The 13,528-nt window shown below is 34.8% G+C and overlaps 2 protein-coding genes across 2 annotated transcripts; one reads left to right on the top strand and one right to left on the bottom strand.

The window, feature by feature from the left end:
- Positions 1-1,047: 1,047 nt before the first annotated feature.
- LOC132634929 (uncharacterized) lies at positions 1,048-3,395 on the top strand. Its single transcript, XM_060351111.1, has 2 exons — positions 1,048-2,005; positions 3,078-3,395. Exons 1-2 carry the CDS (start codon positions 1,146-1,148, stop codon positions 3,145-3,147), a joined length of 930 nt encoding a protein of 309 aa, XP_060207094.1. The 5' UTR covers positions 1,048-1,145; the 3' UTR covers positions 3,148-3,395.
- Positions 3,396-4,458: 1,063 nt separating this feature from the next.
- LOC132634928 (uncharacterized) lies at positions 4,459-12,576 on the bottom strand. Its single transcript, XM_060351109.1, has 12 exons — positions 12,197-12,576; positions 10,976-11,101; positions 10,123-10,215; positions 9,944-10,023; positions 9,504-9,617; positions 8,868-8,941; positions 7,567-7,643; positions 6,517-6,600; positions 6,348-6,440; positions 6,129-6,236; positions 5,941-6,012; positions 4,459-5,125 (listed from the first exon to the last, which is right to left on the bottom strand). The coding sequence occupies exons 1-12, from the start codon at positions 12,482-12,484 to the stop codon at positions 4,706-4,708; spliced, it is 1,629 nt and encodes a 542-aa protein (XP_060207092.1). The 5' UTR covers positions 12,485-12,576; the 3' UTR covers positions 4,459-4,705.
- Positions 12,577-13,528: the final 952 nt, after the last annotated feature.

The raw sequence follows: 13,528 nt of genomic DNA, 5'->3' as shown, positions 1-13,528 counted from the left end.
ACTTTTTGTGGTCATCATTTTTTCTAAATATCTTGATGTATAGTCAATTGCAGTATGAAAAGGGACAAACAGAGTCTTTTGATTCAATGGAAAAATGTGACGAACCAAAAGCTCAATATCAATGACTTAAAATGAGACAAAAACAAAGGAAATAGGGAAGAAAAAAAAAATTCCTTAAGTTCACCATCTAGAAACTCTTGACTTTCTTTTTTCTGTTTCAATTTTTCCTTTCCATTTTCATGGTACATAATGCGTCACTGCCTCCGATCCCAAATATTAGTTATTTTGCCAAATTCATTTTGAAAAGATGTTTTAAAAAAAAAAAATTATTATTATTATTATTATTATTTTCTAATCTATTCCTAAATTAGTGAACTATTAATTAAGTTAGACATTAGAGGAAAGATAAACTTTAAATTACTCAATTATTTTTTAAATTAAAGCTTTTAAATATTTTTCTAAAGATGTGAGCAGAAATCCTTAAAGGGTATATTTGGTATGATGGAAAATATTTTTCGTGATTTTCTTACTTACTTTCTTGTATTTTAGAGCAGAAAATATTATCTAAAAATATTTCTATATAATCTAGACAAACACTATGAATAGGAGAGTAGAGCCGAAGACAATGGGGTCGGTGCATTGGATAGTGGAGAAGAGACAATCAATACGGGATGCTACTTATAGGACTTGTTTCCCTTTCAGTAAGAAAGTCATTTTCTCATTTTAGGAATTTAATTTCCCAAAATATTTAACAAATCAAACATGAAATTTTTAGAAAAATATATTTTTCTCCATATCAAACGCACCCCTAAAAGACTAATAATAAAAATAGGAAAAAGCAAGATTTATATTTGGATTCGCAAAGATTCTATATAAAACTTAATTATTTGTCCTTTTTCTTTTCCTATATGTGCCTAACATACAAAAAGCAAGGCACAATATTAAAAACAACATTGTTATTATTGAAAAGCAAGTTAGTAATGGACCCAAAACAAATAAATACATTTATGACAATGTCACCAACCCTTCTCCTCTTCTTCATAGACACATCACACCACAAAAAATTTCCTCATTCTCCTATCTTTACCATACCCCCCACCCCCCCAACCCCACCCTAAAATATCCTCTTCCTTAATCTAACAACCATGTTTGATTCAAGAAACCAAAAACCCAATGATCATATATCAATTCTTGATCCAGTTACAACCTCAGATTACACTTATAACACTTACCAACTTCCTAATTTAGCCACCAAACATAGGCCTAAACATGATGTTGAAAGTGTCCAATTTAGAGTTCAAGAAAATTCACAACATGTTGATTATGGTGATGAATCTGGTGTTTCTTCACCACCCTTATGGAAAAATAGTCCACCAAGAAGCCATGCTCATCCCCTCCAAAATTCGACGAATCATCGGTCAATTTCATCTACCTCTAGAGCTCTAGCAATAGCTAAAGGTCAATGGGAACTCATGGAAATGGTCAAGAACATGCCTGAATCTTGCTATGAGTTGTCCCTTAAGGATCTTGTTGAAAAAAATGAAGTCTTGGAATCTGATCAAGAAAAATGTTTGATCAATAAAGAGGAGGAAAATATTACTAGTACTACTAATGATCAAGAACCACAAGTTGTGCAACAAAGAGTGAAAAGCATAAAAAGACAAGAGAGTACTAGTAAAAATAAGAGGGGGAAAATGATTAGAAGTGAGAGTTTTGAAGATAGGAGGCTATTTTTAAAGATGCTTTGCCCAATTTCTTTGGAATCAAAGAAGAAACAGATGAAGAATTCACCAAAAACAACTAGAAAAGTTTCACCTAAGCCAGTAGAAAGTACAAATAAATCTTCAAAAAGTGTGGAGAAAGAGTGGTGGAAGAGGAAATTTTCTTGTTCAAGTGAGAGTGATAGTAGCAAAACAGGTAGCAGTAATAGTGAAAGCACTGGCAGAAGTGGTAGCAGTGGTAGCAATGATAGCAAGAATACTGATAGCAGAAGAAATACTAACAGGTATCTTCAAATTCTTGATTTCTCAGCTCAATAAATTATTGATCTTGTTACTTTGAGCATTCTGAAAAGGAGTTTTGGAGCAACGTGTAAAGTTGTTTCCATGTGACAAGTTTGAGCCGTGAAATCAGCCACTGATACTTGCATTGGGTTAGGCTGATTACATTACACTCCCTTGGTTGCGACCCTTCCCGGTACCCTGTGCGGAATACTTTGTGCACCGGGCCATTTTTTTTTTTAAATAATTGCAATTTTTTATGAGCAAACACAATTGAGGGTACTTTAAAAATGAGATCTTTACACAAATAGCTGAACGGATTTACTTTTTACTTTTCCTACCCGCTATACATAGATTGTACATTGATTATATGCATATTATACATAGATGATATATATATTTTATACATGTGCCGGCTATTTTTCATTGAAGGGGTTGGTTGGACGGTTATTTATGTTAATTTTTCTTTAAAGTTTGATTTTGGAATCTATCTATGAATGATGAAAGCAAAGATTGATTTAGATTGGTTAAGTATGAATCCTTTTATCTTCTCTTTGTTGTTTTATACTTTGTGTATTCAAGTTTGCAGAAAATTGAACTAGACTTTTGACTAGTGTGATTTTGGCAAATGTGTTTTCATATTAGGACAAACAGAACAGAACAAAGAATAGATTTTTCTGTTTTTTTGGGATTCAACGGAAAGCCATTGAATAGTGTTAATGTTTTTACTTATGTTTAGATATCATTAGACCTATGTAGGAAGCCTTATAAAGTTACAGAATGCAGTTATGGAAAAATAACTTAATTAGAGAGATATTACTTTGTCAGATTCTGATTTTATGCATTTCAAGTTTATTTGGAAATCAAAGAATATATAAACCCTTGAATTAGAACAATAAAGTGGAGATTTATATATAATTTTCTTGGTTAAAAACTTTGATAAGTACTCATAAGATTGATATTGCAAATTTCCGTTCTGCTTCCTATGCATATTTAACTCTTCAAAGTACATAAAATTTAACATATTATGTTGTTTTCTCCAAGCTAAAACTTGTATTCTGTTCTTCTTTAATGCAGGAAAAAGAAAGGATTTTTAGCCAAAGTCTGGTCAAGATCATGCTTTAGTAAAAGCAAATCAGCAGAGTGAAGACAACTAAATATGCCTCTCAGCCTCTCTTGTTTGGTTATGAGACCTGTAAATCATTTATACTTACAAGACTTACAGATGAAAAAAATCTTGTAAAGATCCTTGATAATTTTTTTTTTTTTTTTTTTTTTTTTTTTTTTTTTTTTTTTTTTTTTTTTTGTATTAGTAGATTCACTGCAGAAGAGTTTTGCAATGTATCATTGTATAATTCTTGGTTCTGGCTGCAACAAGAATAGGATATTCCAAAATATTTCTTTTCTGAAAGAATTCGAATTAATTGTCTCGCAGATTAAAGTAATGTAGAATTCTTTGAATATGAGTGTCACGTAGGATTAGATGTCCACATAGAATTCTTCGATATGAGTGCCACGTAGGGTTAGATGTCCACATTGGACAACCTTAACGGATGAGGGGTATATTTGAACCAATAGTATAACGGCAGGGGTATATTTGAACTCAAAGTATAACGAAGGGTATATTTGGCCCTGTTTTTTGGTACATATTTGGCCCTTTTCCGTATAATATATCAACGTCCGAGGTGATTTTCGAGTTCAGTTGCTTTTGGTTTCATATGGTATCAATAGCGCTCATCATTCTTTTAGTTTGTTGAAGTTGTTACGTCCAGTATGTCTCCCCGTATTCCCGAAACACTATGGTATCCAGACGTCGGTCGTATTACAGCGTAACAACAGCCCTGTTCGAATCTGATCTATATACTCAGCAATTCATCTGCACACTGTTTTTTCGTTTTTTTTATTTTTCTTGTTTGGCAATTTATATATATGGATGCATTTGTTAGAAGAATGTTGAAGTTTGAAATTGTGTACATTGCAGTACTTCAGATATTGCTGGAAGAACATATGTAAAAACAGGCAATCTATTTTGACAACATACTTGGTGATATATAACAGAGTATATGGGGTAGCATAAAGCCAGGGCAATCATAGAAGTCAGTCGATCAATTATCTTTTTGTTCTACTTTTCTTGAAGGGATAATTGTCAAAGTCCTGAGATGACTCCTACAAAAGATATGCCATAATCTTCGCGATTAGTATGGCGAAACTGAGAATGTGGTGAGATCGTTGAAATTCCTATACTTTTAATCAAAGATCTCAGCTTGTCCCAATGGACTCTGAATATCTGATGGTTTAACCATAACAAGAAAGAGTTCCACTCAAATGAGAGCTTATTCCAACTCCAGGAGACCATTTACTCTATAGATGTAATTTTCATGGTAAATCATTTATGATATCATTAATAAAGGCAACTGGTCTAAATCCTTAACAAAAGGCAAATCAAATACTTAACATGAGAGGGTGAAAATCTGCCTTGATTGGTTAGAATACATGGAAAAGAAGTTTACATTGACTGGCCAAAATTGTTAAAAGTTGCAACTTTACGCGGCAACAGAATATTAACCGTGAAAACTGTTCATCTTTGCAGCACCCTTCAATCTGCTTTCTATAAATTAAAACTTCTAAAACCTAAGAACTTCAACATCCTTTCTACACAACTTAAACCTCAAAACAAAACTTTCTTTTACATTACAGCTGACAGATTACCTACACTTCTTTGCCTTGGCCAACTTTTTCTTCTTCTTCTTGACAGCTTTTGGTACTTTATGTTTCCTTGCCTCTCTTTTCTCTTCTTTAACTTTCTTCTTGTTCTCTTTCCTAGCTGCTTTCTTATCAGCACTTGTTGGTTTCTCACCATCAGATGAATAGCCCTCACTACAATCACTTTCATCATCGTCATCATCTGAATCGGTCTCTGATTCACCATCAGATGGTTTGTCGATTTCAGCTGCAGCAGTAGCCTCTCGTCCCCGTTCACCATTTTGTTGGTGCTGCTGATTTTCTACAGAATTCAGACCTGTAATAGTTTTATAGTACATGTCTCCTGTGTCCTCGCCACTAATAATTCGTTGAACATCTGCTTCAGCATCTTTCACATGATCAAGAGTCTTGGGAATAAATGACTGCAATACAAAGCGATAATAAGAGGATTACCCAGACTAATAGCATGTTTGACCAAACTTCCAAACTCTGCTTATATTGGAAAGTGCTTTTTGGAAAATTACTTTTCGGGAGTAGCAGTTCGTGCATGGTTAATCAATTTGAAAAACACTTTTTTTCCTTTTTGAGGTGGTAACATCATCGGAAACAGCCTCTCTACCCCCATAAAGGTAGAGGTAAGGTCTACGTACATCTTATCCTGTTGAGATGGTAACATCAATTTGAAAAACACTTTTGCCAATATTAAGAGTAACTTGTGCTTGGTTAAGGTTCATAAGTGCTTTCGGGAAAAACTGTTTTTTTAGCTTCAGAAACAGCTTCTGCTGCTACTCAAAAGCACTTATTTTTTTCTCTAAAAGCTTGACCAAACATTTCAACTTTCTAAAATAAGCACTTTCGGCTTCCTAAAAGCTTTGCCAAACAGGCTATAAGACATCCTAGGGAAACGGGTCTCTTTAGAGACACAAAGATTTAAGAAAATCAATTGAGGTAATTAAAACAATTTATCAAAACATGCCACATCCACAGACGAATTTGTGCAAACATACTGTCACCAATATGACAGCAGTTCCCGAAGAATGACCAATTTTTCCCCACTTTATTTGGAAATGAGAAAACACAACACTGTTTTTTTCAACATTCCTAGCCGTACATCCCTTCCTGTTTTAGGGACTCGATAAAAATTACAAGCACAAATCTGACCACGTGTCGGAATGTTGGACTTAAATTGCTATGACAGAAACAAAGAATAAGTTCAAATAATTAGCAGAAATCATACCTGAATAAATACAGAGTCAGCAATTTCTTCTTCTGCAGTCATCTCACCTCTAGCCAAAATTCTCTCTTGAACCTAATATATTGTGAGGAACATCAATATTAGCAATCTCAAGTGATTTTGAATGTAAAAGAATTTTGAATTGTCATTTTGGAATACATTCAACCATCTGATGCATGTGTGAGCCTTACCTTCTCCAAATAGCTATCTACTGAATCATCATTAATAGACGGATCAACTATAAAATCAAACAACTCTCGAATTGTCATAACAGCCACCCCATGCTTTTTGAAGAAGTCCTGTATGCCATCACCACCAGCCCTAATTAAAATACTCGTATAGCTATTGTGTTGAGCTGTAAATTAGTTTTAATCTGAAATTGACATATAAGCTTTAAAATGAGAACTCACAGAAACATGTACACAATCCTCTCGGAGGAAATCAAGTGCGTGAGGATGGTCAAGATCAACTGATTGTGAAACATCAATAACATACAAGTGACCCTGTTAAGTGTGAAACAATTACAAGTTAGTGCCTACAGCTATAAGTATAAATATAAATATAGGGACAAAGGCTTACCTCGAAATATAGGATATTATACTCGCTTAAGTCACCATGCACTAGCTTGCATTTCTGATATAGAGTTCTCATTGCCATAATGATCTGGCATATAGGAAGTAGATAATTTATCAAAGTTAGGTAGAATCACATCGAACAGTGCCCATTCTAAGAGCTTTGCCGCATGTTAAAATGCATCTAACATCATTAAACAGTTGCATTTGCAGTATGTATAAAGTTCCTTAATCATGCCAACATGAATACAATATGGTCCATAACTCATATCTAAAAATAGAAGTCCAAATCATACAAGTACTTTTGGCTCAGTCTATCTTTTCTTCTCCCTCCAATATTTTTTACAAATGGACCACCACATCGAAAGAAACTACTTCGAACTCCATTGTCTAAACAAACCACTAATAACTCAACATTGTAAAATTTTCTACAAGGTGGTCAATATAATATGTTGAAGATCGCTCTCGTGAAACTGATCAAGTGATCTTAGCAAGATTACAAGATGTCTAGGCCCATGTTCTATCTACTTACATGTAGAATTATTAGTGGCTGTCGTATGTTTCTAAGGTATAAAAGTTCTACCTTGAGCACCCACCAAAAACTCAGGATCGATGGTAAGGCGGGGATGGGATCCAATGGGGAGGAATATAATCAATAACTAATGGCCAGAATACAGCACAATTTAGTACAACGGGCAGCCCGGTGCACTAAGCTCCCGCTATCACAAGGGTCTATAGTACGCAGCAAAAGAATTTTAATTTAATAACAATCATCTAAACACCACTTTACACCATGAGCACAAAGATGTAGGGGGGAGTAAAGGGATAATTGAAAAGGCTGAATAATTAATGAATAAATGTGCCTACTGACACTTGGTCAACGCTACCCACCAAATAGCAATCAGCCAAAGACCTCAACCTCGATAACATCTTAGGAAGCGCAACTATTTATAGACTTAGCCTATTCAATTATTATTTCTCAATAGATCAAAGAAGTTGCCAGTCCCAAGTTTCATGTTAAAGTTAATAATCTTAATATTAAGAGAAGAAAACAAACCTCCACATAACATTCACGTAACTTGTCAAGAGATAAAGCAGCATCCTTTAGTCGAGGTGCTGCCCAGCCTCCTTTCCCTATCAAACAAAAACTTGACCACTTTAACAGAGAGTAATGAACGGAAAATGGAAGCACAAAGCAAGAAAAAGTTCAGTAACACAATTTTTATTTGTTTAACTCATAAGTGACTCAAGATATATATTGTCCCACTGTAAGGATACAACTTAGGGCTTCAATGTTTATGGAAAGGAAATCTTAATGACTTTTGTTATTTAGTCTGACTACTTTCTATGGATTGTACACAGAATATGCAACAGCACAAATAACTAACTAAAATCATGTTCTCTTGGTACTTGGTAGCATAATTGTAAGAACTCAAAAGCACCTTATGTTTCTTAAATCCTGAGGAAAGTTGGTCGCTAGAGCGGCTGCTGCTGCTCACTCTCCAAGAATGCACTTTCTTTTTTTAAACAAAAATATATACAGATAGGCAGCAAGTTCAACTACGGAATTACAGTGATATTTACTATTTCGCTGATAAAAATTTCACATATCAGAAACAACAGGAATCTTTCCCCTGAAACTGCTTTGTGCATTATAGTGGGACACAGCAACAAATTCCCAGTTGACTCTTTTGCAGACACAGAAGGAACCTTTATGTCACTCATGCTATGGTTTCAGCAGCTTAAACTTGATTTTCCTCACTAAATGCCATGGATTCCAGCCAGGGCCTAGACCTAATACTCAATTGCTTTGAACTTGTTGGGAGGCACTGCCCGGGCTATTTGTAGCAGGTCTACCAAAACAAAAGACCTTTGGATGGCAATTCTACAAGAGGTACTTTGTTCCTTTACTTGATGCATTCTGGGCATAAGGACACCATCCATCTGTGACTAATAACAAAGCAATCCTCCAGGAACATGTTGACACTTCGACACTAAACCTTTTTTGTTAGAATTTTATGTTTGTGACCCATCGAATAATACATCGACAAGTTGAAGAGCATATACAGTAAGGGCTCGTTTGGTTGGAAACAACTTATCCCGGGATTAGTTATTCCACCCTCAAGGTGGGATAAAAAAACACTCTAATCCCGGGATAACTAATCCCGGGATTAGTTATCCCGAGTTTTTTTTCCAACCAAACGTGGGATAAGGCGGTGCTAATTTTTATCCCAAGACTATTTTTCTCTATCCATCATACCAAACGAGCCCTAAGTACTTATTTTATCTTTATATTACTAAGAATATACAGTACTTCTCAAAAGAAAAATGTCAAGAAACACATGTCGTGCACATTACCTATAAATTCCATAACAAGAACATGAAGCCTCAAGAGAATTGGAGCTGGACACCTGATTCCAGCTGCTCTCAGCCTGCAGTTCCAGAACCACTTTAGAATATGAATAATGAAATAAACATACGTTGCTCAGCTCAAATGATGTTTTGCTGTACAACCCCAGTTTTCACAGATGATATAAACTAGAAGGTCAATCGCAACTGGAAATGAAAACTTTCTGTATTAGTGCTCTCCTGAACAAACATAAGCATGCAACTTCGAAAGTTAACGCATGTTTAGACACAAAGACAAGCATCGAGTCGAATTCGACGAGAAATTGCACTCCTTTTTTGTAAAAGGATGAATTGCACGAACTGCTAATGAAGCTACTTTAGCAGGTAAAGATAGCTGCTTCACATCTTGGGGAGCAAGTGGCAGACATTACACTATAGAACTTCTACTTTTAAAATGTGTCCACCTTTAAAGTACAGTTCTCATTTGGTCTTGCTCTTCCACCACGCCAGAAAAACAGAAACAACAGAAGTTAATGGAAAAGGAGGAGACACAAGAGCAGGAGACGAAAGATAAAGAGAAAGACAGAACCCCTGTAAGGGCCAAAGGCTACAAGATCAAAGATTTGAGATTGAGAATTGACATACCTCATTAGATTCCTCATTTCTTTCTCAGCCCATGTTTTAACCATTTTCCTAGGATTGTGCTTGCAGTATCCATATCTGAAGCGATAGTCACCCTGTACATAGCGATCTCTATCCCTGAAGTTGTGAGGAACAGGTGCAGAGGTTAGCCGAGACGATTAAACAAATGATGAAGCCCAGTTAAGTAGAAACACAGAAGACGCAAAACTGTAATGCAAGAAGCAAGAAATAAAACATGAAGACATAAATATTGCAGCTAACAAATGAACTAAGAATCTGCGACATTACTGGAACTAACTTAAGTATTTAGCAATTTTGTGGATTAGTACAATATGGATCTTAAAAAGTTGCATGATATTTATCTTTCTTGTTCTACCTTTTCACCTCAAATTGCTTGTACAAACAGAAAGTTTAATTAGAAAAGAAAAGGCTACAGGGCATACTTGAATACAAGGACTGAAGTTTTGTATACTTTGATTGCCAGTTCCGGACCATCAGCTTTTGTTGCATGATAAACATTGGCCTGTTAGACAGTAGGAATAGAAAAGTTCAACTGCAGCATTATTAGTGAAAGAGAGAAAACAAACAAACCTCCCAAGACAAAGAGGTAGCGAAGTTTTACCTCTTTCCCGGTTGAAATACAGCCATTGATATCATGAAACACACCGCGGTTTAACATTTTAAACAAAACCATTCGTGTTCTTGGATCAATTGCCTGGAGAAAAAAAGATAGAACTTTCCAAGAATTAATATTGCGAGGTCCTTCTATAAGCATTTAGCAGTTGAATGCATCGGCATGTGATTTGGCAAACACAAAAAACAACCAGAGAGAACAAGTGCAGAAGAATCAAGTCGCACTCAAAGTTATTGGCTTTAGAAGTCTTATGAGGGGCAAATTCAGCTTTGAGACTCAACATTCGAAGTTTCCGGAGGAAAAGGAGAGGGGCAGCACCCGGAGGATGAGAAATATATAGGTGGGTACACAGAAGGGAAGTTATTGAGTACTTCAACTGACAAACAAGAGGAACTGGCTGGATTCAGTGATGTCTTTCATAAGCTACATTCAGCAACTCAACAGTTGAGACAAAATTATTTAGACAGAAAACTACAAGACTGCATGATCATAAGATGAAAAGAAGATGTTGATGGCAAAATATACTAAACCAATACAGATTTGATACATTTTGTCAAGAATGTTTGGCCCCTTAACAAAGGGAAATATAAGCTCACAAAATATTGATAGCTCCCACAGAGAGTGATAGCTCACTTTTGAATGCCAAACAGTAGGCTGATGAAACAAGAAATTGCCACCAGTGCATTTCAGATAAAATTAACGGTTGTGTAATTATCACTTTCAAAACCAAATTGATCAGCAGAAAATAGTTAACTCTAATCAATTTTCCTTTCATAGAAACAAACAAAAAGGAGCTTTAACCTTCAGATATTGCCAAAGAGTTGCCAGTTATAGGCCATACCTGTTCAACAGTGGCACGATCTGCTTTCTCAGTAGTTTTAGTTTTACCAATAGCCATATCCCGAACACTTCCACGAATTGCAGTAGTCACAGAGTTTGACATGCCACTGATCCTCCCTTCCCATTCCTGCAAAACGTCAATTCACTCTAAGTTCCCTTTTCGACATCATTATTTGAAGAAATTTCGATCATCTTTTTTTAAAAAAAAAAAAATGAATCATCAACGATTTCAATGATTTAAAATAGAGAAATACACCAAACAACAAATCCAATTTTTTTATGAGATGGATAAAAAAGGATTAAAAGCTATAAGAAAATAACACAAGCCTGCTCATACTTAATGGGAATTTTTCCTTTCCCCCTCCACTAGGCAATAAAAATCTAAGATAATCTTAAACTAACTCAGTCTCACTTCACAAGACACGCTTTCCTTAAGGAAACTATATTCCTTAAACTTCCACTTTTACATTGAAACTATCATATTCGTGTCCGACCAATTAACATATCCCAACAAAAGTCAAAAAAGAAATTGAATTCAAAGGTGGAAACGCTGAATTCCTCTTTCCTAGGGACATTACTTATCATTTAAGAACATTTGTTGATAAAAGGCAATTTTAGTAGGTTGTGTTTGCTTTGCTTATGTGTTTAAAGTCTTCCTTGTATCTTAACCTGCGTATACATTAAAACTTAAAGGGGCAAAGGGGTTCAAGATTTGCCTCAATTGAACAAACCAACGGAGTTAAGCTTAAAACAACAGAGTGACATGAAGATATTCATGCTTCTTGTTTGACTAGTTTTTAGATTATCTCAAAGGATGAAGCTCTGACATTTGAATTCAAGAAAAATAAAAAATAAAATAAACGATAAAGTTCCATTCTTTTCTTTGTTTAACTAAGTTATAAAATTACCTCCAAAGGTGAAACTTTGATATGATTAAGCTTAACTCACTAACAATGTCACATTCGAATACTAGGAAAACAATAAAGTTCCATTCTTTTCTTGTTTAACTAAGCTTCGAAATTACCTCTACAGATATGATTAAGCTTAACTCATATTACATAGAAATTCAAAGAAAACAAAAAAGAAAATCAAACTTTTCTTATCTAACATTAGTTTCTCCAAAGGTCTGTTATAATCCCTTACAATATCACATTAAAAAGATTCAAACTTTAAAAAGAGAAAGACTCAAACTATTCTTGTTTAAGTAAAGTTTAAAGAATACCTCTAAGGGTTGAGCTCTAATATGATTAGCAACTTTCTGAGTACGATTAGAGAGTGGTTGTAAAGCAGAAGAATTGGGTCTTGAATGAAGTCCACCATGAGCATTTGGGCGTCTTGTTTGCAGACTAAATGCACCATTTATTGTTTCACTGTTATCTTTTGTGTCCAAATAATCTAATGCTTCACCAATATCTGAATCTGATGACCATAATAACTCTTCTTCTTCATCTTCTTCTAACAATTCTTCAGTTTTGTGGGGTTCCTCTAATTTCACAGCAGGTTCTGCCATTTTTGTTTTCTTCAAGATTTTTGGCGGCTCTTAGGTTCTTGCAATATAGAGCGACAGTACTGTAGTTTTGGGAAGAGACTAAAACATGTTTTTCTTCAAGGTTTAATGGGTCGAATTTGGGCCGGATATTAAATTTTGGAGGGTCATTTGCACGATTGTTCTTCAAAGGCATCGGTCTTTAATTTTTTTTCCCTTAAATTGTTGGTCTTTAATTTTTATCCTTCGTCTAATATTCCGGTATTTTGAGTTTGAATCTCAGCTCATTAAAAAAAAATAGTAAGGCAGAGGTTTGTAGTAAAATTAGACATATTCGGACGAAATAAGCCTATTCAAGCAGAGATTTGCCTTTGAGGCAAACTTTTACCCAAAATTAGGCCTATTCCTGCAGAGTTTTGTCTTAAGGCAAACTTCCCGAATAGGCCTAATTTTACTATAAACTTCTACCTTGTGATTTTTTTTAATATTTAACTGAGCAAGGATTCGAATTCGGAACCCATAAATTTTTAGGCGAAAGATAAAAGTTAAAGATTTCAAATTTGAGGTTCTAAAATGAAAGACCAGTGCCTATCAAGGCCATTCCGCACCAAAAAAAAAAAAGAAGAATTTTAGAAGGAAACTTTTAGCACGATTAGAATGGAAAAATTGCACGGTTTCCCTTCAAATAGGAGTCTTTAATTTTTAGGGTCAGTTGCACTTTTGTTCCCATTTTGTGCTGATCTTTAAATTTTATCCTTCAAAATTGAGCTTATGTCTATATGAGCATAAATTACGCATCATAATATCCACAAGTTATGTCAGCGCTCTTAAAGAACTTATCCCCCTCTAGGCATAAGTTCGAGATTTGTTCGGTTATCTTTGTTCAAAATTCAATTTGATATTTATTTGCATGGCGAATTCTGATGAGAATTTCTGCTTTGATTTCTGCTGTTGCGCCTCTTTTTTTTTTTTTTTTTTTTGTTGTTGTAGCGCTTGTACTGTTAATTGTGTTGTTCAGTTTACTTCGTTCGAATTTTTTGCGATTCATATATTTATTTGCATGGCGAA

This window comes from Lycium barbarum, chromosome 4, assembly GCF_019175385.1.
Source record: "Lycium barbarum isolate Lr01 chromosome 4, ASM1917538v2, whole genome shotgun sequence".
NCBI lineage: Eukaryota > Viridiplantae > Streptophyta > Magnoliopsida > Solanales > Solanaceae > Lycium > Lycium barbarum.
This window is presented reverse-complemented; position numbering and strand designations above follow the sequence as displayed.

Coding starts and splice junctions, on each gene's coding strand:
- LOC132634928 (XM_060351109.1), bottom strand. CDS start 12,484: ATGGCAGAACCTGCTGTGAAATTAGAGGAACCCCACAAAACTGAAGAA. Junction 10,216..10,975: donor ATCGTGCCACTGTTGAACAG/GTATGGCCTATA, acceptor TTTTTTCTCCAG/GCAATTGATCCAAGAACACG. Junction 6,237..6,347: donor AGGATTGTGTACATGTTTCT/GTGAGTTCTCAT, acceptor GATGGCATACAG/GACTTCTTCAAAAAGCATGG.
- LOC132634929 (XM_060351111.1), top strand. CDS start 1,146: ATGTTTGATTCAAGAAACCAAAAACCCAATGATCATATATCAATTCTT. Junction 2,006..3,077: donor AGCAGAAGAAATACTAACAG/GTATCTTCAAAT, acceptor TCTTTAATGCAG/GAAAAAGAAAGGATTTTTAG.